Source organism: Rattus norvegicus, chromosome X, assembly GCF_021556685.1.
Source record: "Rattus norvegicus strain SHRSP/BbbUtx chromosome X, alternate assembly SHRSP_T2T, whole genome shotgun sequence".
Classification (NCBI taxonomy): Eukaryota; Metazoa; Chordata; class Mammalia; order Rodentia; family Muridae; genus Rattus; species Rattus norvegicus.
This window is the reverse complement of record NC_141554.1, coordinates 74976955-74999517: the sequence shown is the minus strand read 5'-3', so window position 1 is coordinate 74999517 and position 22563 is coordinate 74976955. Positions and strand designations below refer to the sequence as shown.

General features: G+C 44.9%; 1 protein-coding gene across 3 annotated transcripts in view; it reads right to left on the bottom strand.

The window, feature by feature from the left end:
• Positions 1-22193, bottom strand: part of Nhsl2 (NHS-like 2) — a 239526-nt gene extending 217333 nt beyond the window's left edge. For all 3 annotated transcript variants that reach the window (NM_001447009.1, NM_001447011.1, NM_001447010.1), the window contains 1 exon segment: positions 21733-22193. In NM_001447009.1, the coding sequence (NP_001433938.1) occupies positions 21733-22012 (280 nt within the window). In that variant the 5' untranslated portion in view covers positions 22013-22193.
• Between the last annotated feature and the right edge of the window lie 370 nt (positions 22194-22563).

The window sequence follows — 22563 nt, the reverse complement described above, 5'->3', positions numbered from 1 at the left end:
GAACTCTGAGCTCACCTTGACTTGGTCATCTCAACTTTACACACAATGTCCACAGAGCGGTGACAATGGTCTGTCTCTAAGCAATGAAGTCTTTCAGACAGCCTGATCACTGTAGGAAAAAAGAAGCGGGTAGCTTTTTGCTCCCAATCAACAGTCTGGGTCCAGGACCTAAAGGTTTGGGGGCTCAGATCCCTCGTGAAGGGAAGAGCGGCTGTTATGCTGTGGAGATGTATAGAGAGGAGGGAAGGCTGTCCTAGGAGCAAGGGTTCTGGGGTCTGAGAGGACTTGGTAGGTGGGGAGACATGCTTCTAATGATTTTTCTCTTATTATCTGAAACTATTTGGCATGGACTCTTCTAGAAAAGTCAGTTCCAGTGTCCTAGAACAGAAGAAGCACTGGGGCTGCTTTTAGACTGATAGGATTCTGGCTAACTTTGCCGCTTAACTTTATGGTACTCGGTTTCCTCATCTACAAAATGAGAAAACTGTTTTTATGGCTTTTTTGCAGGGATGATTCAGAATAAGGGTCAAATAGCCTTTTAAAATGTCTAGAAGACACTTTAAAGTCAAAATCTCTGATCCTCTCAAAGCTGCCTAGTATTTTTTTTTAAATCTTGATAAAGACCAACCCTCCCAACGCCATTCTATCCCATTCTCTAGGCAAAGGCTATTTCTACTGTCTTGTTTTCTCTTGCATCTGTAACTGTTAGTATTTCCACTTAATCTCGAGAGCCACCACCCTGACCCAAACTTCCAATGTCTCTTTAGGGATATGTCCTGTACCTCCAGTTGATTCTCCTTAGAACAGCCAGAGCTAGTATTTTGGAAGCAAAATTAGATCATGTCACATCTCTGAGCTGGAAACTTCCTGTTGCTTTCAGGACAAACCTGGGAGCTCCCCGAGGCCTACAGGATCAGTGGTGACTCTTACCTAGTGTTGTTCATTCTCTGCTACTTAGGGCTTGCTCCCAAAGTCCTTCTAGCTGCAGGCATTTTTTTGGTTACTGATTTCCCTATGAAAGTTTTCCTTGCCCCACTGCTCCCCCCAACCCCATCCTGATTTAGCCAATTTACTATTCATGTTGCCTCTATTTTGGTGATTATTTGATTAATGTTTGCCTCTCCCACTTGATTCTTAGTCCCTGAAGGTAGAATTAAGAGCTATTTTTCTCCCACCACAATGACTCCAAAACTTAACTTAGCTCATGGTAGGTGTTCAGTCATTATTTGATAAATGCTTGTTGATATCTTTGACAAACAGCTAAGAACTGGGAAAAATAAGGTAATATTGCAGAAACAGACAAATGACTCCAGGATTCATGTAGAAATTCATGGGCCAAAATAATCTTAGCAGTGAAAGGATCTGAGGATTACTATTTCCCAATCTCAGCAGCTGCTGCACAGCAATCAACACCAATGAAAATAATCCCAGTCTTATACTGGCATAATGACCCACGCATGGGTCGATGAAATAGAATTGCGTTAAACTCCAATCAAATGATGTTGGCGAGGTTCTCAACATCATTCAGCAAAGGAAAGAAGAGTAGAGATGGTTAGAGAGATGCTTTAGTAGGTAAAGTTGCTTGCTGTGCAAGCTTGGCAACCCAGGTTTGATCCCTAGAGGGTGAAGGAGAGAATCAAGCCCATAAAGTTGTCTTCTGACTGTCATATGCATGTCATGGCATATTTAAATTATTATTATTATTATTATCATTATTATTATTATTATTATTCCAAAAGGTGTCCAAATGTTGTCGAATCCTACAACATGGACTCTTACATCACAACATATGCAAAAGTTAACTCAACATGGGCTCAAAGATGAAGATATAAACGTTTAAAACTACAAAATTCTGACAAGAAACAAATGTAAATCTATATGGCCTGGGCTGAAACAGAAATTTCATAGTCTTTGTAGTGTTGAGGATCAAACCCAGGTCTTCCTGCACACTAGGAGAATGTGCTACCACTGAGTCATGTATCTAGCTAACACTTTCTTATAAATGCTGCTAAGAGAATGAACAGCCAGGGAAGAGGGAAGAATAGATGTTGGTTGTAATAAAAATTAAAACCTTTGTGTATTAAAATATATCAAGAAACTGAAAAGACAACTCCTTAAACTGGAAAAATATGAACAAATGACATATATGACTAGTATCAATATTCAGAATGCACAGAGAACTCCTATAAGCTAAGGATGGTCCGCTCGAACACCTGAGAAGCTGGAGTAGAAAGGTTGCAAATTCAAGGCCAGCCTGGGTTACATACTCAAATTCTGTCTCGGATGCAAAAAAGAAAGCAAGGAAACAAAAACAAAAACAAAATAATCCAACTCAAAAATGGGCAAAAGACATAATTAGACCTTTTTAAAGGCAATTCAAATAGCCACTGTGTGCATGGAAAGATGCTCAACATCATAGTCGTGAGGGAAATTCAGGTCAAAAGCACAATGAGGTATCATGTCGTGCCCACTAGGATAGCTATGTCCAAACATATTGATGATACCTGACTTGGCAAGGATGCAGAGAAACAGGAAGCTGAGCACATTGCTGGCAGGAAAAGAAAGGGATGCCAGCTCTGTGGGAAACAATCTGGGAGTTCCTCGAATGTCTAAACATAGAGTGCCATAGGAGCCAACAGTTCTCTCTCTTAATTACATACATAAAAGATATATACACTGTGGCATGTGTGCCCCTTGTCATCATAACAATAACAACGATAATAATAAATGGAAAAAAGTCCAGAATAGGCAAACACACAGAAAAGAAATAGGAGATCAGTAGTAGCATGAGGACTTGGCTGGGTAAGGAGAGCTTACCTTTAGGGGTAATGAAATGTTATAAGTTTATAAATGAAAATGTTATAAAATTGATTGCGGTAGGGACTGGAGAGCTGATATTGTGGTTAAGAGCACTTTCTGCTCTTGTAGAGGACCCCACTTTTGTTTATAGCACCCACATCAGGCAGTTCACAGCTACTTGTAACTCCAGCTCCAGGGGTCCAACACCCTTGCCTGACCTGTGTTGGCACAGGCATATGCGCATGTGCGCGCGCGCGCGCGCGCGCGCGCGCACGCACACACACACACACACACACACTGCATATATATATACATATATATATATAGGCATTCACATATACTCATACAATAAAGTAAATCAATAGTCTTTTTAAAAATTGATTCTGGTGATGGTTGCACAACTTCATGATTATCTTAAGCCACTTAAGGGCATATACTTGAAGTGGGAGAACTGAGAAATACTCAAATTACATCTCAATAGATGTCATTTAGGAATTTTTTTGAGCCAGGGTTTCACTGTATAGCCCTGGTCAGCCTAAAACGTTCCTATGTAGACCAGACTTGCCCTAAATTCACAGAGATCCATCTGTCTCTGCTTCCTGAATGCCAGGATTACAGGTTCATACCACCATCTGAGCTGAGACAATTCTGAGAAAGATTGAAAATGCCGGTGTCATGGTGGTGAGTGATTGAGGAAAACAACTACTGTCAACATCTGGCACACAAGAGCAAGAGATCAAGATGCTGGAGAGACAGAGATGAAGAGACAGAGAGACTATGGTAGGCTGCTTTCTGTTAGGGTCCCCCCCAGCCCGCTCTCAACGCTTTTATCTGCAGACACAGTTCTGTTTTCTTTCCTTTGTTTAACTTTCATAGCCTGATCCAGTTGAGCCCTTCCCTCTGATGCTTCCCTTGGATGACCATCTGTGCAGTCAACTTGGTGTCAGAAAAAAGGTGAGTGAGAAGGAAAAAAAAAAACTACCTGCTTTTTACAGGTTGCCTGCTTACTAGAGTGAACAAAAACAAGCAAGAAAGCTTGTCTACTCATTTAAAAAAGAAACTTCTGTCTCTCAAACGAAATAGATGCTAGTATCAAGGATATGTGTAGTTAAGCTCAGGTCTCTAAGAGTGGATCTTGTGCACTATGTCCACCCCAGCACAGGTTCCCTGACAGAATTATTTTAAGCTGAATAGCAATAGACCTTAAAGATGTCCCACTCTCTTATTTTATAGAGAGAGGAGAACAAGGACCCAAGAAAGGGAAGGGACTTACATGGGTACAGTGGATGTTCAAGTATTTATTGTGAGAATGAAATACTAATGAGTCATATCCTTTTTCAGGGTGTTTTGGTTTGGTTTTTGGGGGGGTTGTTTGTTTTTAAGAGAGGTTTTCTCTGTGTAGCCCTGGCTATCCTGGAACTCACTCAATAGATCAGGCTGGCCTCAAACTCACAGATGTGCCTGCTTCTTGTTTTGTTTTATTTTTAAGTTCCCAAGAGGAGTCTTCTCTTTTTAATTTTGGTGCAGTGCAATTTATCTCTTTTTCTTTGGTTCCCCAGCCCAAGGATGCAAAGAACTCTTCCTATGTTTTCTTAATATGTTTTATAATTACGGCCTTTACATTTAACCTCTTTGCTCATTTTGAGATAAATTTTGAGTGTGGCGTGAGGTGAGGAGCCAGCTGCTTTCTTTTGCAATGTGGACACCCTGCTGCGCCTGCATTCTTGAGAAGATGGTACTTGGTTCTAATTTTCTTTTATTTGAGGCGAGGTCTCGGTGTGTTGCACAGACTGGGCTTAAGCTATCCTTCCTTCCTGCCTCAGCTTGCCAAGTAGCTGGACTCTGGGTGTGCATCACCATGCCTGGCTCCCAAGGTGATTTCAGGAATCACCGCTCAAAGCTAATCCTTCTCAAGCGCGGTTGGATACTCGCTGCTTTCTGAGCAGCTGTAAAATTTGAGTGCACACATGTATTTGCCCTCAGACATCATTGTTTTTTATGGAAGCATGCCAGGTGAGTCTAAAACACACAGCCAAGATCAAAAACTAAAATCGATACTGCTTGCCTGACAGGCAGGGTAAATGAAAAGAAACAAAATACTTCATTTTATACACTCTGTTAGGACAAAGATTTTTTGCCCATCTTATATACTTGTATCCCTGGCATCTAAAGCAGTGCAAATGGTTCTTCGTCCTCAGAGCCTTCCCTCTTGCCACCATGGGCAAGACACTTGCAATCTCTCTGAATCTATTTTTACCATTTCTTTTTTTTTGTTGTTGTTCTTTTTTTTTTCGGAGCTGGGGACCGAACCCAGGGCCTTGCGCTTCCTAGGCAAGCGCTCTATCACTGAGTTAAATCCCCAACCCCTATTTTTACCATTTCTTACAGGAGGCCCAGATGAGAAAATATATGTAAAGGTGCTTCATAAATGGAAGAGACTTGCAAAAATGCTACATTTACAAAGAAAATCAAGGTTCCTGTTTTCCCTCCTTGGCCCTATCAAGAATTGCTTCTTCTGGGTTTTGTTCCATCATCTTAGGTCTCCCTAGAAAGACTTGTGTCAGCTCTTCTCCTAGTTAGGTGGATCCCTACAGATAGTGTCCTAATTTGCTTTCCGGTTGCTGTGATAAAATACCACAGTGAAAAGAAAGTTCAGGAGCAAAGGATTCCATTCTACCTTACAAGTTAGAGTCCATAATGAAGGGAAATCAAAGCAGAAACTCAAGGCAGCAAGGCCCAGGGACTGATGATGCAGGGGCCATGGAGGATGCTTCCTGGCTTACTCCCCATGCTTCCCCTCACCTTGTCTTCTTATACACACCAGGGCCACTGCCCACGAGTGGCCCCATCCACAGCGTGCTGCACCTTCGAATATCAATCATTAATCAAGACTATACCTCTACAGACTTCCCCACAGTCTCTGCCACCCTCGGCCCTCCTGACCCTTGAGCAAATTTACTCTCTTTTGAAACTGTTGCCTCACCAACAAGATGGGAATGACAATGGCTGACTCTGTCATGAAGTCCTTGAGCATAAAATGGGTTAGCAACGCACATTTGATTGCTCTTAAACATCAGAATATGAGCCATGTTTTTATTAACAAAGGGCTTTTTCCAATTTAAAAGTGGGGGTGTGTGTTTATGCTAAATAAAAAGAGCTAAATGTATGTTTAAAGGGGTGTGCAAAAATAAGACGGGGTATGTAGCCCCCTGGCACAGGTGTTTAAGAAACTGAGACAGGAGAATCATAAATGTAAGGATGACGTGACCTACAGAATGAGAAGACCTGGGTTCAATTCTCAGCACTCACACAGTGACTTACAACAACCTGTAACTTTAGTTCTAAGGAGCTCCAATGCCCTCCTTTGGTCTCTTCAGGAACCAGGTACAACACAGTGCACAGACATACATGTGGGAAAAATACCCAAACATTTAAAAAATAAGATAAAATAAAGGCCACAGCCTGGAAGCCACCATCAACCTGACAGCGATATGTCCTACAGCAGGCAAAATAGCAAAGAGCCAACAAATGTCCTCTTGAGTAGTGGAGCATGGTGAGGCTCACAGTATTGGTCACGGCTAAAGTTCCAAGACAACTGCAGCGGTTTGACAGAAAATGGCCCCATCGGCTCATATATTTGAATACTTGGTCCCAGTTGGTGAAACAAGAGTTAGAGGTATGGCCTTGTTGGTAGAGGTGTATCACTGGGGGTGGGCTTGAGGTTTCAAAACAAAAAGCCCACACCCAAAACCAAAGCTTGGAGTTTGCTTTGTGTTAAGCAGCTACTCCTCAGCATAGTTGACACAGCCAGTGACAGGCCATTGGAGAAAACTGACTTTCCCTCTCCCAGCAGGTTATCAATTACAAAGACTTTCTTGCTTAGGGGTGGGATTAGAGTCTGCTTTCCTTTCTCAGTGCTGGGCCTTGTCTGCTTTGAACCTGTGCAGGTTTTGTGCCTGTGTCACAGTCTCTGAGAGTTCACCCAGGCATCAGTCCTTCTGGGTCTGGACGCTGGTGCTTCCTAGGTATCACCTACCACTCTGTCTTTCCACCTCCTCTTCCGCATAGACTCCTGAGCCAGGAGGGGAGAGGGTTCTTATTTGGGTTTTTTGTTTGTTTGTTTGTTTGTTTTTGAGAGAGAAAATGAACTTGAAGTTGGGTAGTTAAGGAGGGAAGGGGATCCGGGAGGAGTCAGGAGAGGGGGAAACAGTCAAAATATATTGTGTGGAAACTATGCTAATAAAAATGGAAAAAGAAAAAGACTTTTGCCATTCTTAGTGTGTTCTGTGCTTCCTGTTTGAGGATCAGGATATGAGCTGCCACTCTAATGTCACTCTTGCCTGCTGCCATACTCCCCATTATGATGCTGATGAATTCCAATACGTCTAGAACTGTAAGCCCAATAAACCCTCCCTTTCATATGTTGCCTTAGTCATGATGTTTTATCACAGCAATTAAAAAGTAACTATGTCTAAGAGAAAGCATTAATTGATACAGAGGATTTATTAGGTAGTAAGCGAAGGTTTAAAAACTACAAAACCCCATCTCCTGCTCAGTCATTAGTCATTCAACAAACACTTGCATCATCCCTACTTTCAAAGTAGATGTTGAAGACAGATGGATGAGTCAGCCACTGCCCTTTTCCTCAAGGATAAGATGTAACATTGTAGGCATGAGGTTTTGTTTCCAAAGCTTTTTTCCATAGAGGAGTATTTTTGATCCGCCTGACAGAAAAATAGAGGCTCAGAACTAAAAGTTACTCCTGTGAGCTGATACCAGGACTGTACTCCTAACAGAGGCCAAATAGGCAAAGGCAAGCAACTTCACGATCCTCACAACGGGGCTGCTTCCTCCACAAAAGGTCTGTGGCTCACTACCCACAGTCACCTGACTGAAGTCTGGTTCGGGGAGACACTTGGAATTCATCCCAACCCCTCAGGATCTGAAGGGCTCAGCAGCTGCATGCTATGTCCAAGCCCCTACCACCATCAAGACAAGATTTACCTCCCCCCGGGAGAGACTGCTCTAACTTCCAGCTCCTGGCTCATCTTAGGAAAGGAGTTACCAGAGTGTTCTTCCAAGTTCCGACGATGAGGGTTACATTACATTCAGGAGGTAGTAAAGGAAAGGAAATAAAAGTGGGTTCAAGAAAGGTCGATACATATTGGCAGCCTCTGCCTAAACTTTCTTCCCCCACCTGGAGGAAGCACGGCTGCAAACGCAAATAAAGTGGAGTGTGGGCACAGCAGAGGGGGTCAGAAGGCTGGGAGGAGCTGGGAGGAGCTGAGTGTGAGTTTGGAAGGATGAGGAAGAGTTCTGGAGAAAGGGGAAATAGCTATGGAGGCTTTCCGTGCTCCTGTGCCCAGTGCTTTCCCCACATGACTTAGCTGTCTGCAGTAACCCTGTTTCCTGCACTATCTCCCTAGCAGTTAAGACTCAAGAGTTAAAAGCAACTCGTAAGAATTAAGTATCACCAATATCTGGCACAGAGGCCAGCACAGGCTTAGTGTGACGATCGGGGTAGGAATTAGTCTTTGGAGCCAACTCTAAATCACCAGATTAGAGATAAACTGCTTTCTTTTATTAAGGGACAAGAACATGAAAGGGGAAAATATCTCAGCTATGCCCAAACTCAGCCGTTTTAAAGACAGTGTTGTGTTATAGAATCCAGGCCTGGCCTGGAACTCTCGATCCTCCTGCCTCAGCCTTCCCAAGTGCTAAGATTGCGTGATGAGTCACCACTACACCCCACTCTAAACTCCCACTTTGACGCTCATTTCAAGAGAACGCAGCCAAGTTTTTAAACCATCGTGAAGGAAGAAATAATGATAGTGGCATTTTTCCTATCCAGTATCCCAAAGCAATGTTTTAGTCACAGTTAACAAGTAGCCCTGGTTGTTCATTCTAGAGAGTAGAGCCACAGACAAAGGAATGTTCCCCTCAAACTGTAGCCAGCACCTGGGCATGTGAAGGATAGCCAGTCTACTATCAGCGAATGGCTGTGCCTGGCAGGGCGAGCAGCAGTGGAATTGGCAGGAGATCAGCCTAGCTCAATAGGATAGGAGTTGGAGGGGCTAGCTTGGAAATTTCTCAAACGGGGTCTATCTCTGATGAATCTCTGTGTCCCTAGTGCTTTAGAGAACCTGGCAGTGTTGTTCTATAGGGGTCTCCTGAAAATGGAATGTCAAATTGTGGCCACAGTTCAGTGAAATTGATTGTCCTGTCTGACCCATGGAGAACTGGTACTTTTCTTTAGTTATAACGGAGAAGACAGCTGTCAAGCTTGGGTCCACCCAGATGCTGCTCCATTGTTTAATAGTTACATCTAGAAGCTGCTCCACAAGAAAGAATGTCTCCCTAACTTGCCTACCTAGAAGAGGCACTGTTTATGCCACCCCTCTACCCACAGGGGATACCTATCTGCCACACATACTAGCAGCCCATATTGGCACCTGAAATTTCATAAATGTTTCCTGTGACAAAGGGATTCACCACCTGAACCCCTTCCTCCTCCCTCACTCTTCACATGCCTCAGGTAATCTGGAAGCCCCAGGCACAAAATACACAAACTCTCTGCACACAAATGACGTTTGTTCCCTAATTGTACTGTTTTCATTAACTTGGAGTTAGAAGGAAAAAATTTCACTGGGCTTTTTCACAATGGGGAGTAAATTTATGTAACCTGTTATTCCAAGAGGTAATCTGGTCCAGAAGCTGGAACACGGCAAGATCTCACTACCCCCAAATCCTCACGAAATTAGTTCCCAGCTCTGTTCACTGAGCTGCACTGTTCCCACATCTCAGGAAGGGACCTTTCCTGTAGCACTTTGAGCGGAACCGTTTCTTAAAACCTACTTCTCAACCTTCAGAAATAGATTCCTTCCTCTTTTTTAAACTTAAAGTGTGTGTTTTTGCTGATGAAAATTGAAAATCTTAACTGATGAAAGCACAAAATTATACATAGAAATAGAGGATCACGAAGCGCTTTGGGATGTGTGTACGGCATGAGATGCTTATCTTATCTGTGAGTCTGAGCCTCAGTCTCTCTAAAAAGCCACCATTTCCTCATGGTGAAGACTTTTGGGGATCCTTCTTTCTGCCTTGTCTTCATCCCCAGGGTCCAGGGCCGCTTGAGAGGCAAACTGTGGGGGTTCCCTTTATAGCACCTCTTCTCTGATCACAGCTAAGATGAGCAATGCTAAAAGTGCCCCTCCCTCTTAGACCCTTGGTGATGGTATTTTCCCAGTGGCTGTTAACAGAATCAAATAAGTCTTGGACCTCAAAATAGCTACAGAGGAGGTTCCAAATAGGAAGCCCAAATACAGCCACTAACATTGAAGATGCTATTGGACCAGGCTTCCTTCTTTCTCTGGGTGGCTGTTGGCCAGGATCCACATTCTAAAAGTATTTCTGTTGGTATCATGAAAGAAAGGACAGCTTTTCTGTCTTCTAAACTGCATCTGCTGAGCAAGGCTTAGTGATGCATGTCTGTAATCCCAGCAGTTGAAGGTAAGAAGGTCAGGAGTTCAAGGTCATCCTCAGCTATGTAATAAGTTCAAGATAAGCCTGGGCTACAGGAGACCCTGTCTCAAAAAAATACATAATCGAAAAACCCCAACCAAACAAAATAAAACAGGAAAAAGATAAACTGAATCTGTTCAAGTAAACATGGTTTGAAAATACTGACCATGTTTATACAGTTGTTCTGTTCTGCCATATGATGCAGTGACCTATGTGCATGGTCTGGACTACCAAATGAGGGGAGCATGGAGCCCACCCCCATTTCAATTCAGAAGCAGCCATTTCACTTCGATCTGTAATTTCGGGCCTGGCCTAATTTGAAGCATGAAACTATAAAGTGAAAATGTCTTTCCTTTTGCCTGGATTCCCAAAAATGTCTGCATAGCAAAATCTTTCGATTTTGTTGAAAAGTTGATTGAAGGTAGAGACCCAGCCCAGTGTCATAAGGTGTAACACTAGGTAGCTCTAACAAAGGAAACCGTTGTCTTCATTTAAAATGTTAAAGGATTTGATAACGTGAGCAAAGCTACATAAGATGAAAGATCTTTTCCTTTGCTGTAGCATTTATTCTTTTTACTGATGACATAATTTTTTCTAATTATCTTCCCTCCCTTAGAAAATTAAAAAGTGTATTACTCAACTTTGGAGGCATGGCTATTTGTGATTAATTCATACATGTGACCATTTTGTCACCTGTTTTAACCTAAGTTTACATTATACTTCATGTTTATTATCCACAAATATATAAAAGACTATATAATGAGGTACTGGGGGTGTGGCTCACTGGTAGAATTAACCATGGACAAAATATTCCTTACAACAGCAGGGAAGAAGAAAGAGAAGGAAAAGGAGCAGGAGGAGGAGGGTTGTGAGGTGAGCTAGGTCAGGAAACTCTGGCTTGGTGACATCCATCTTAACCATCTATAACGCAAGTCTTCACCCCCAGGCACACAGTACAACCATTTGGAAATTTTTAAAACATACTGGTTCCTGACCACTGTACCCTAGAACTTCTGGCTGTAAGTGGGGCACGTCCAGGGAGATGATAGAATTGCCCAGTGGTTTGGGCATCTTCTAGACAATGCCAAGGTGTTCCCGTGACCTCAAGGCTGCTTGGCTGTGAGATTGGGATTTACTCACTCCATATCAGCATTGGTGAAAGACAGATCTGTTGGGCCTTCAGGCAAACTGCTCAGTATGTTTCGTGAAGAAAAAACTTCTTCACCCCTTCGCCAAGTTGATTGTACAAAGCTGATGAGTCAAGCCAGGAGACATGCCCCTCCCTATACTAGGAGATTAGGACAAAGCTAGAAAGACGCTTGCACAGGAGCCTTGCCTGAGGGCAAAGGCAAGTGCTAGACCTGTAGACCAGAATCTACCCTCTGCTGTTTTGTTAATGCTCCTCCAGAGTCCTAGCCTGAGTGGGTCTGAGGTCTGCAGGTATCAGTCTATACCAATAAATATCCCAAGGCTGCCAGCATTCTCAATAGATCCTGCTTCAATTACAAAGGATGCCCCTCACCCTTGATTGGCAGTGAGGTGGTGAACAAATTCAGTGGGGGAGAATGAAGGAAGGACTCAAAGGGAAGCAAAATCCCCGGAGTGGGGAGAGGTGACCTGACAGCCTCAAAAGTGAGATGTGCTCCTCTGGGCGTATGTGAGTCTTCTCCACAACTTCTAGAGAAGAATGTCTGTAATTTGGAGCTGTCTAGGAAACATTTTTCTTATACCAGACTTGACAGGGGTTTCGAAAGGCTTCAAAGCAGCCAGACCTGGTGGCAAACGGGTGTAATTCCAACACTCATGTGGCAGAGGGAGGAGGACAGAAAGTTTCATGCCAGCCTAGACAACGCATAATGAGATCCTAGTTCAAAACTAACTAAATAAATAAATAAATAATAACTTCAAAGAATTGCATCTTTCTGGGTAGTATCTAGTGATGGTATGTATGGTTGTAGGATATGCACATTATTAGGCCCTGGAAATAACCCCCTGAAACAGGGAATATTAACCCATTGTGCATATAAAGAACTATGGCTCAGAACACGTTAACTAAGACATATTTATTTACAGCATGTTTCTTCATAGCTGTATACTATTTTATCACTTCCATTACAGATCTTGCAAAATTTACACTACCACTCCACTGTTAGTGAATATTTAGGTTACTCTCATTTCTTGGGTTAACACACACACACACACACACACACACACACACACACACACACACACAAAACATGTAGCGAAGATCCTTGCAAGTCTCCTGGTACAATATCTGATTTTTCTTTAGCATAAGATCCTGAAATGGAATTGCCGGGTCAAAAAAGACACTTCATAAATAACACAAGCTGTGTTGCTAGCAGCTCTGGAGGGCTACCTTCTGCAAGGGAAGGGACCCCCTGACTATGGTAATATTAAGAGGCCTCAGTCACCTCACAGCCTCCCAGTTGGGGAGAATAATTTGTTTGGTACTTTGCTTATACTGAAGACTCAGACTAGAAATTGTCAGGAGGATAATTACACAGCTCCCAGCAGCAGAGGAATCTGCTCAAAGGAAGTAAAAAGAAAGTAATGGATCTTAAAAACCCATCTTTCCTTTGAATCTCTTTTCCAAGGGGAGAGACGCTTTTGTTTAGACTAAGGGTGTAGCTCAGTGTGGAGTGCCTGTCTAGCATGAGGTAGGCCCTAAATAAGTTCAATTCCCAGCAGCACAAAATAAAAAGGGAAGAAAATTATTTTTTCTTGTTTTTCCATAGAGAACTTGCTGATCACTCTGAAGAATCTGTGCTCTTTAGGAAAAAGAGGTAGTAAAAGATAGAGTCAAACCTCAAACATCCCCACCCACAGCAAAACTGGCATGAATAAAAGGCTTCGGTCTCAAGGGCGAGGAACACCACAAGCAGGTAGACTCTCGTTTTCTTTCTCTTTCTTAGGGTCCCCCCTGCTAGAGACTTTGGGGGCTAGGGGTGAGTACGGGGAGGGGGACAATCTGGCTCTGCCAGGCGACCTCAGCCTCATCTGCCTCAAAGATACAGCGTCAATTTAACCATACTGTTTTGGTGGCCTTTCTGTTTGGGAGAGCCTTGTGCTCTCTCCTGAATCTCACCAGCTCATCGTTCCTGCATCAATTACCTCTTATATCGTATATTAGCTTAGACAACTTTCTGAACTAGAAATCCACACTACCCTCTCCCCTGTCACAATCACGCATGCTGTCCTTCACACTTAGACATCTCATCCTCCTGGACGCATCTCTGCACTGAGTCTGCTGCAGTCTCCACCTTCCCCGGAGCCTTCATTCATCTGCACAGCAGTGGGATCCTTCCTCCCAATGGGCTGGGGACCTGCATTCTACTTCACCTCCACCCACCCAGAAACTATCACTGGATGGGTCAATCTAGGCTAGAAAAGAGGAAGGAAGGAATTCATTTCAACAGCTACAGTACTTAGTAAACTGCCCTAGGTGCCAAATCCTGGCTTAGGAGCTGGAGAAATGGCAGCGAAAGCACCCGTATCTGTACCATCAAAGAACTTACACTTCATCGAGGAGCTTACAATTTCCAGAGACGGGAGCAGTTGGAAGGGTGGGAAGGAAGGATAGAAAGCTGTTTGAGTGCACTGACGTTCCAACTTAAAGGGCTTGTATCCAGTTGTCTCCTGCATGTCCAGCCCCATCGCCTGTCACACACAATCCTTACTGTAAGCTATTTAAACCAATACTTACTCGTTACATCTGACTGTGGCATTACCAAGGTAGCCTTGTCCATTAGAATGCTGCCCTCCTCTCTGCACTATAATTTGCAGCAATGACATGGAATCAGAGAGCATTATCCTGAGTGAAATAAGCCAAGCACAGACAGACAAGTAATGTGTGTGTGTGTGTGTGTGTGTGTGTGTGTGTGTGTGTGTGTGTGTGTGTGTGAGAGAGAGAGAGAGAGAGAGAGAGAGAGAGAGAGAGAGAGAGAGTTGTGCTAAATGTAAAGCAGTGATTACCAGGGGGTGGAAATGATGAGGGAGGAGTTTTACAGGGAAACTGGGTAAGATACACCAAAATGCAGGCAGCTACAAGGATTAAGTTCTAATGTTCTTCAGCACAGTGGGGTAACTACAGTTCACAAGAACCCTTTATATTGTTTTATAAATGTCTAGGAGAGAGGCTCTTGAAGTCTCCAAACACAGACTAAGGATAAAGAGGAGCAAAAGCCTTGATTTGATCAGTACATGCCAAATACATGTATTGGACCATCACATGATAGTATATAAATATATGCAATTACTATGTACTAATAAATATTTTAAATGAGTAAGTAGATGGAAATGTTGATTACCCTAATTTTTACCATTACACATTGTACGCATGAACTGATTCATCACACTTTTATCTAATAGTTTTATATAATTAATAAGGCCAGCAAGATGTCCCAGTGGGTAAAGCATTTGCCATACAAATCTGGTAATTTGAGTGTAAGCCCCAGAACCTAAATGGTGGAAAGAAAATACCGCCTCCCAAAAGTTGTTCTCTGACCTCCACATAAACATCATACACACAAACACAATAATAAAGAAAGTAAAACTTAAGGGCCACGAATATATCTTAGCAATAGACCACTTGCCTACCACGCATGAAGCCATGAGTTCAGTAAGTAATACCAAGCCAATGAGAGACCCTGTCTCAAAACCAAGAGTCTCACCAAAATGACTGTCTAAGCATGAAGCTGAACAAGGATGAGACCAATAAACATGCTGACACGGAAGGGAAAAGCTCAGGAGTTCCCAACCCTAGACAAAGAACTACAGGTAACTACAGGATGCTGACACTGAGAAAAATGTCATCTCCAGGGAGGAGCACACCAACTGGCTGTCCAATACCAAATGGTCAGCCATGAAAACATACATATAAGTAACATTATAGAGACTCACACACACACACACACACACACACACACACACACACACACACACACACACACATATATATATATATATATATATATGCATGTAACAACAACTAATGAAAAAAAGAGACCATAAATTTGAAGGTGAGCAAGGAGGGGTACATGGGAGGGTTTAGAGGGAGAAAAGGGAAGGGGGAAATTCTATGATTATATTATCAAAAAATAAATGATTTTAAAAATAAAACAAAAACAAGTGACAGGATAAAAAGAGGAACAACAGGGTTGGGGATTTAGCTCAGTGGTAGGGCACTTGCCTAGCAAGCACAAGGCCCTGGGTTCAGTCCCCAGCTCCAAAAAAAAGAAAAAAAAGAGGAACAACACCCAAGGCTGATGTCTGGGCTCTGCACATGTGTACACACTTGCACATAATCACACACACACACACACACAAACACACACACACACACACAGAGAGGGGGGAGGGAAACAGAGAGAGACAGAAACAGATAAAAATTAAAATAAATAAATTTGTCTTAGTGAATTTATGCAAAGAGCTTATTTCTTGTTGAAGCAAGAACATAAATAAAATTTGTCATTCCCAACTAGGAGCAGAAGGAGCAAATGATATCTAGAAGGCTATGGTATCACAGAAGGTTCATGATGACGACAGACCCACTAAGCATTGGCTATTTGCTGAATAGTCAACTATTCTCCATATGTTTGAACATAAAATGTCTCGTGCTTAAAAGTACAAATTAATTCAAAAGTTGTTGATAGCATTCTATCGTGTTTTGGGGTTGATTGTTACCATGGAGAACTCTGGAAAGCCTGATTCCATTCTTGAGCTCCAAACCACACTGAATTGAAGAACTCTCTGGGGTGTGAGCTGAGGTCTTGATTCTACTTGTTAGCTCTCTTCAGCTTTCAGAAGGCTGGTTTTTTGCTCTCTTCCACTTAAGTGAGGCCCCATGCTGATGTGGTGGGAACCGAGATGGCACCCAGCCCTGCAGACTAGGAGCACTCTGAAGGGAGAGACCCAGTCTACTTTCCTGTCAGTCTCTAGAATCCAGCACAACAGTAAGGACCCGAACAAAGTTATGCCTAGTCTTCAAAGCTGTAAAGCAATCACTTAAAGAAAAGATGACTTGAGGCCTCTGAAAGAGTACAGAATAGCAAAGCCAGTAAGCCTGTTAAGCTACTTACGCACAGAAGGATAAGCAAGTCATTCCTTGGAAACATGTATGCTAAATGCATTTCTGGCAATCATTTGACTTTCTTGTTCCCCTTGGTTTTTAATAAACATGCTTTTGGAAATGCCAACTAAGCTCTACTGCAGCAACAGAAAATAGACAAGATGTAGTCTCATATTCCTAACTGAACTACAATCTCAAAAAGGGACTAGCCAGCATAAAGGCAACAGAAGGATCGGGAAAAAGCAAAACCAAAAACCAAACAAACAAAAACAAAAACAATCCCTGGTAGAAAGGTGAGCTTCAGAAGTCTGTATGTCCGAGGCTAACTACCCTTTCCTACCTGAAGATCATTTCTCCAGAGCAAACTTCACTCCAAACTGAGAGGTTTGACAGGGGCATTCATTGCCTCCCACCTGCTCTCTGTGCCATGCAGGGTTAAGCACCCTTCCTCTCCAGCTCCAGCTTGCCTCCTATCCATGGGGTGGGGGCTGTTCTTTTTAGCATCCCTCAGGGACTAAAGGGATCAGGAATCACTCCTTATCCTGGACAAATTCCAGCTAAGGAAAATGCCAGAGCTGGGCCTCTCAATGAACTGACTTGGAACACAATGTCATGGCAGAGGTCAGAATACTGGTTAAGAAAGTCAAAACCCCTTTCAGAATCAAGAACTTCTGTCACTGATTTTTTTCTGTGACTTGGCCAGTGCCACATTGCCACACTGGCAGACTGAATACATTTGTAGATCACAAACAACAGGAATGCAAAAGAGGAGAGGAAGAAAAAGAATCTAGTAAGAAACTATTCTAATTTCAACATACAAGTGATGGTTGAGTCCTTTCAAAAGGTTCTTTATTTGAAGAACCACACTGAATTGAAGGTTCTACCCTTTTCATTTAGAATTACATATGTGGAGGCACTAAAATCCTCTTAGCACTCAACCTTCGAACTATAATCTGTCCTGCCTGCAAGATTTGCTGGGGCAGTGGTGGCACAGAACTTGTGGGAGTGGCCAACCAATTACCGGTCTAATTTGAGGCCCATGCCACTGAGAGTCTTGATTTGTCTGGGTGACCTTGGACAGGTCCTTTTCCCTACCTAGGATTCAGTTGTCAAGTGCTATGATGGTCACAATGGTTTGATGACTGAGTTTTTAGTTCATATAGTGGAAATTGACTCTGCCCAAACCAGAGAGGTACAGACAGGGACAGATGATGCCAAGGCACCACTCTTCTCCTGAAACCTGATCACCTTCATCCAGGTCAAAAGTGAGCCCAGAAGCCATTACTTAAGCCTTCTACTCCCTCCTAGACTGACATGCTGATGCTTTAGTCACTTTAGCTCTTCATGTGTCTAAATCAGAGAAGATTAAATTTCTTGTTTCTAAAGGGGAGGAAATTCTAGTGGACATTTTGGTGTTCAAATTTCCAGAGAAGATGTTTTCAACAAATGAAAATACCATGGAGCAGACCAAGAATTTCATGGTATTTGTAGAGAAAATGGGAAGTGATGAAAAAATTAAAGAAAGTAGGTTTGCTTCCCACCCCCTTCACAAACCCCTTCTGTCAACTCACTGTCCCAAGAGCTTCTGCAGATGACAAGCAAGACAGAGACAAAAATGAGTCCTGGCAAAGTGTATCTCAAGTCTCCCAAGATCCCCTAAGCTCCATTGAACTTCGGAGGTAATGTCTCATTCTTCTAAGCAAGAACAGTGTAAAATCTCATCTCATGGCAAACTGGCTGTAGTCAAGAGGTGTGGTTTTCCGATTTTTCACCCTATACAGAGTTCTAACATGCTAGGACTATAATTGCAAGCAAAATAAACAAGAGCTGCCCTTTACAGTTTGCAGCCAGGGATGCCACAATGTTGAAATATCAAGAGGCAGGGGTATCTAACAAAGAGGGGAGTTCTGCTGTGGATCTCATGGGCTGCAATCAAGACAAAATAATTGCAAAAATACAACAGAGCATCTTTCTCACAGAAAGCCCAGGGCCTAGTGAGAAACAATAGGTCTCCAGTGTTATGAAACGTTAACTAGAGGGGCCATCAAGATGACTCAGAAGGTAAAGGCACTTGCCACTGAAGCTGATAACCAGAGTTCAGTCACAAGGACTCATGTGGTAGAAGGAGAGAACCAGATACCACAAGCTGTCCATGACCTCCATATATGCACTGTGGCACTGTGTGTGTGTGTATGTGTGTGTGTGTGTGTGTGTGTGTGTGTGTGTGATTCATGTGCACACACAATAAATAAAATGTAATAAAATAAAATAAACATACCTAGAGCTATGTAGTGTCTTACTAACTTCCCAGCTCTTAGAGGAGATATTATACCCCTAGGCTGATGCCCTGATTGCTTTTGTAATTATCACGGAAGCACCTACAAACATTAAATAGATCTCTGAGGGAGGAGTAGGAGAGCTTGGATTGACTCAGCATATGGCAGCAGACGTGGAACTATTTCCCACTGGCTTTGACCATTACAATTTTGAGGAGATCACAGAGTAAAGGCCACAGGACGCAACAAAATGGGTCACATCCAAAGCCATATTTGGGGAGAGGGACGGGACTATTTAGAAGCAAGGCCATGCCTTTGTATAGCAATTGCCATGGATCCATCCACAGACAGAGACCTAGTTCAGACCTGAGTGGGCCTTCTTCCCTACCACCCTCATCCCCTACCCCATGCCAGTTACAAGAGTTTCTAGGGCAGTCTCAAAGGGGCTCAAGTTACCAAAGAACAGCCTTTGGGGGAAGTGTTGCCAGGCAACCAAGCCAGCCCAGTCCCACCCCTGTAACCTTGAAGATGGTGGGAGCTTGACCGAGACAGTGTAAAGAGCCACGTGTGATCCTTTAGCATTCACCTTCTCCTCTTCTATCTTCTCTCCTGTCCTGACCCCCCCCACCCCGCTGCTTCCCAGAGCCCCAGCCCAGTCTGCATGCTGTGGGTCAGTGTGACTTGTCACTATTCGGCCCTTTAATGGCAGCCAAGTTGTCCCAGCAGGGAGGCCACAAGCTGCTGGCCTGTCAGCTGTCACTCACTCTGGCCATGTTTCCAAACCTCCTTCCTTCCCCGATTTCTTTCCCACTATGGTTGGAAGAAATAGCTAGAGGAAGAATATGAGGGTAAGTCCAGCTGGATAGGCAGGGTAAAATGTTAACTGGGAGAGCTGGCCCTTAGCAAGATGGTCAGTAAAGCTGTGAGAATCCTAGGAGGAAAAGGTACTAGAAAGAACAAACAAAAAGGACCAGACTTGACAGTGTCTGCCTGTTTGTTTATGATCAGAATCTAATATCCAACCTGCTGGACACCTCGTTGAAGCTTATGCCTCAGCAACAAGGGGGTACCAGATGGTACTCTGATTATGCTTCCCAACTCTCTTTGCACTTGGCACTCGCCCTCAGCCCATTGTTGAGAGGGCCTACAGCTACTGCAAAGTGCGCACTGAGAAGTTCAAGAAGAGTCTAGGGCAGGAAACTAGAAAAGTAGCTCTTTTTAGAGACTCGCAGAAGGTAGCCTGCTTGGTGTGTTCTTGGAGTACGTTGGGGCCAAGCAACATGTATGTACGTTCTCGAAGGTAAGTGACCACACTAAAGAGATAGACCCATTCCCAGCTCTTGCAAACTTCCAGGAGGCCAACTCGACACATTATTTTAAGAGTCATTCCCTCTCTTTAACAATATATCTGTAGCATAAAATATCTCTTTTTAACCCAAGAGATCACTGGGAGGGGTTAGGCCCCCAAGTGACTTAGTGAAGCTATCCCAACACCCCAGCCCATGGGAAGGGCTGGCTGACTCAGCAAACAGAAAGTTATGCTTTGGAAAAGCAGTGCTTCCTCCTGTCCTCAACTTACCCTGCTGACCACAGTAGGTGGCTCTCTGCAGGCCGTACACCGCAGGCTGTACAGGGATTTGGAAAAGTATTCTCCAAGCTGTCTTATCAAATTTCTCCTAGACTAATCCTGGTAATCAGTGGGACCCCAGGGAAAGAAAAACAATGACCTTCTACCCTCTGTTAACTGAGAAGGAGCCATACCCTGAGCCTCAGCTTTCCTGGTCCCCTACCTCCCAGAGGCTTCTGGTCCCATGTCCACATTCCATCTGGCAGTCATCTGTGTCCTTCACCTTTCTTTGCTCAAAGGATTCAGTTTATTTTTCTCTAGCAGTGACCTCTGCCATCTACCTCAAAGGTCACAGACCTTTATGAAGGAAGAGGGGCGATGGAACCTCTGACTCCTGTCATTTTGTTAGAGGTGGAGTCTCCAAGGAAGAAAGACTAACCCAGACAATTCTCTCCCAAGGCCTCACTCAAAAGTCAGCAAGTAGCCATCTTCTGTCTCCTTCTGAAACTTTCTGGTCACACTGCTCTCCTGCCACCCCTTTCTAACCTTCCCTGGGTGCTAATTGGCCAGGTTCCCTGCCGTGCGTCTGCTACTCTCAGCATTTTTAAACATACTCAGCCCCGACTCCGTTTGAGAGAAGTCCCACATTCTAAGGGAACGCTGCCTTTCTTCGCAGAGGAGGTCCTCCCTATTCAAAGTGTTGAGACCCAAAGTAGTAAAGAGCCCGAGCTCCCGCCCGCCTCCAGTCTCACAGGTTCCTAGTGCTCAGTAAGGAAACTCCCAAGACCTGGAGTTTCTCGGGCACCGCTGCCTCTTAAAGCGAACACATTTTTAAGAAAACAGATGACAGTTTCTTTAAATGGTCCTCTCCCGCAAATCTGGGACCTTAGCGGCCGGCGGGGGTGGGGTGGGGAGAGCGGTGGCGGTGGATGGAATAGGCTAAGCCCCGGGCAGTCTCCCCCTCCCCCTGCCGGCCACTCCCGGCAAGGCAACGCAGAGCGTGCGGGGTGAAGCGGGCGGGAAGGAAGCTCGGAAGCGGCTGGGCGCGGGAAGCCGGTTCGCAGACCAGCACCAGGTCGCACGGGTCTGACTGCAGAGCCCCCACCCCACTCCCCCGCCGCCGCCGCCTGGGAGGCAGGCAGGCAGCTCGAGCGCACTTTACAAAGTAGCTCATCACAAGAGACTCAGGCGCGACCACTCAGTTCCTGGGGCCACCGGAACGATTTGGTCTGCACCGACCAGAACCTTACAGATCCACTCCCTCTCCAAACACTCCGGAGGTGGCGGCAGCCTCCAGACCGGAACCCTGAAGGCAGAGGGCCACTTGGGACCGAACGAGCGGATCCCGGGAGGATCAGAAGGCGGGAGGGCGTCCTGGAGGCCGTGTCCCTCGATCTTAGAGGGACAGCCACGGGTAGACCCAGAGGGGCATCCCCCCAGAGGCAGGTGGGAGAGGGTCGTGGGCGCCTCGCGCCTTTTACCTTGCAATTCTTCATCGTCCTCGGGGCCGAGCAGGCGACAGGGGAGGCGGCGGCGGAGACGCACGGTGCGCCGGTACAGGCTGTCTGTGCGGCGTCCCAGAGCCAGCAGGTGCCCCTCGAGGTCCTCGAGCAGAGCCAGCGAGTGGCCGCAGAGGTCTGCGAGCTGGCGGAGCAGGCTGAGCGCGGCCAGGTGGCTCACGTCGCGGAGCTCGGCCAGCGGCTGCGGAGGGTTGCGCGGGCACAGACGCTGGGGCACCACCGTGCGCCGATAGAACGGCATCCCGGGCGCGGGCGCGGGGACCGGCCCGGTCCGCTAGCCTTGTAGCACTCGGGAACCCTGAGAGGCAGCCGCGGTCCTGGTGAAGCAGGGCCCGGAACGCGGGCAGAAGAGAGGCACCGGCGGCTGGGCGGGCAGGCGGCTTCAGAGCCTGCAGCGCCGGCTCCCCGCGGGCTGCACACTCGCAGGAGCCACCAGTCCCTCTGACTCCGCTCCACTGGGCTCCTCCTCCCTGCCTTTCTCCTCCTCCCTTGCTCAGCTCACTCAGCTACTTCGGGATTCCTCCCCACCCCACCCCCACCACCCCTCTTTTCTTTTTTCTTTTGTGGTCAAAAATTTACAGATTAACGCTTGATCCGGGAGAAAGAAAAGAAAGGGGAAAAGGAAGGAAGAGTAGAAAGAAGCTGAGAGTTAACCGAGGAAGATCTGTGTGAACGTGTGTGATGGTCGATGCAGGCAATGTGCCAGGGTCCTCCTGAGCAACTTCAGGCCCGGTACTGATGGTTAAGTTTGTTTTCTGCTTTGGTTTTCTTTTTTTAAACTTAGACTTTCTT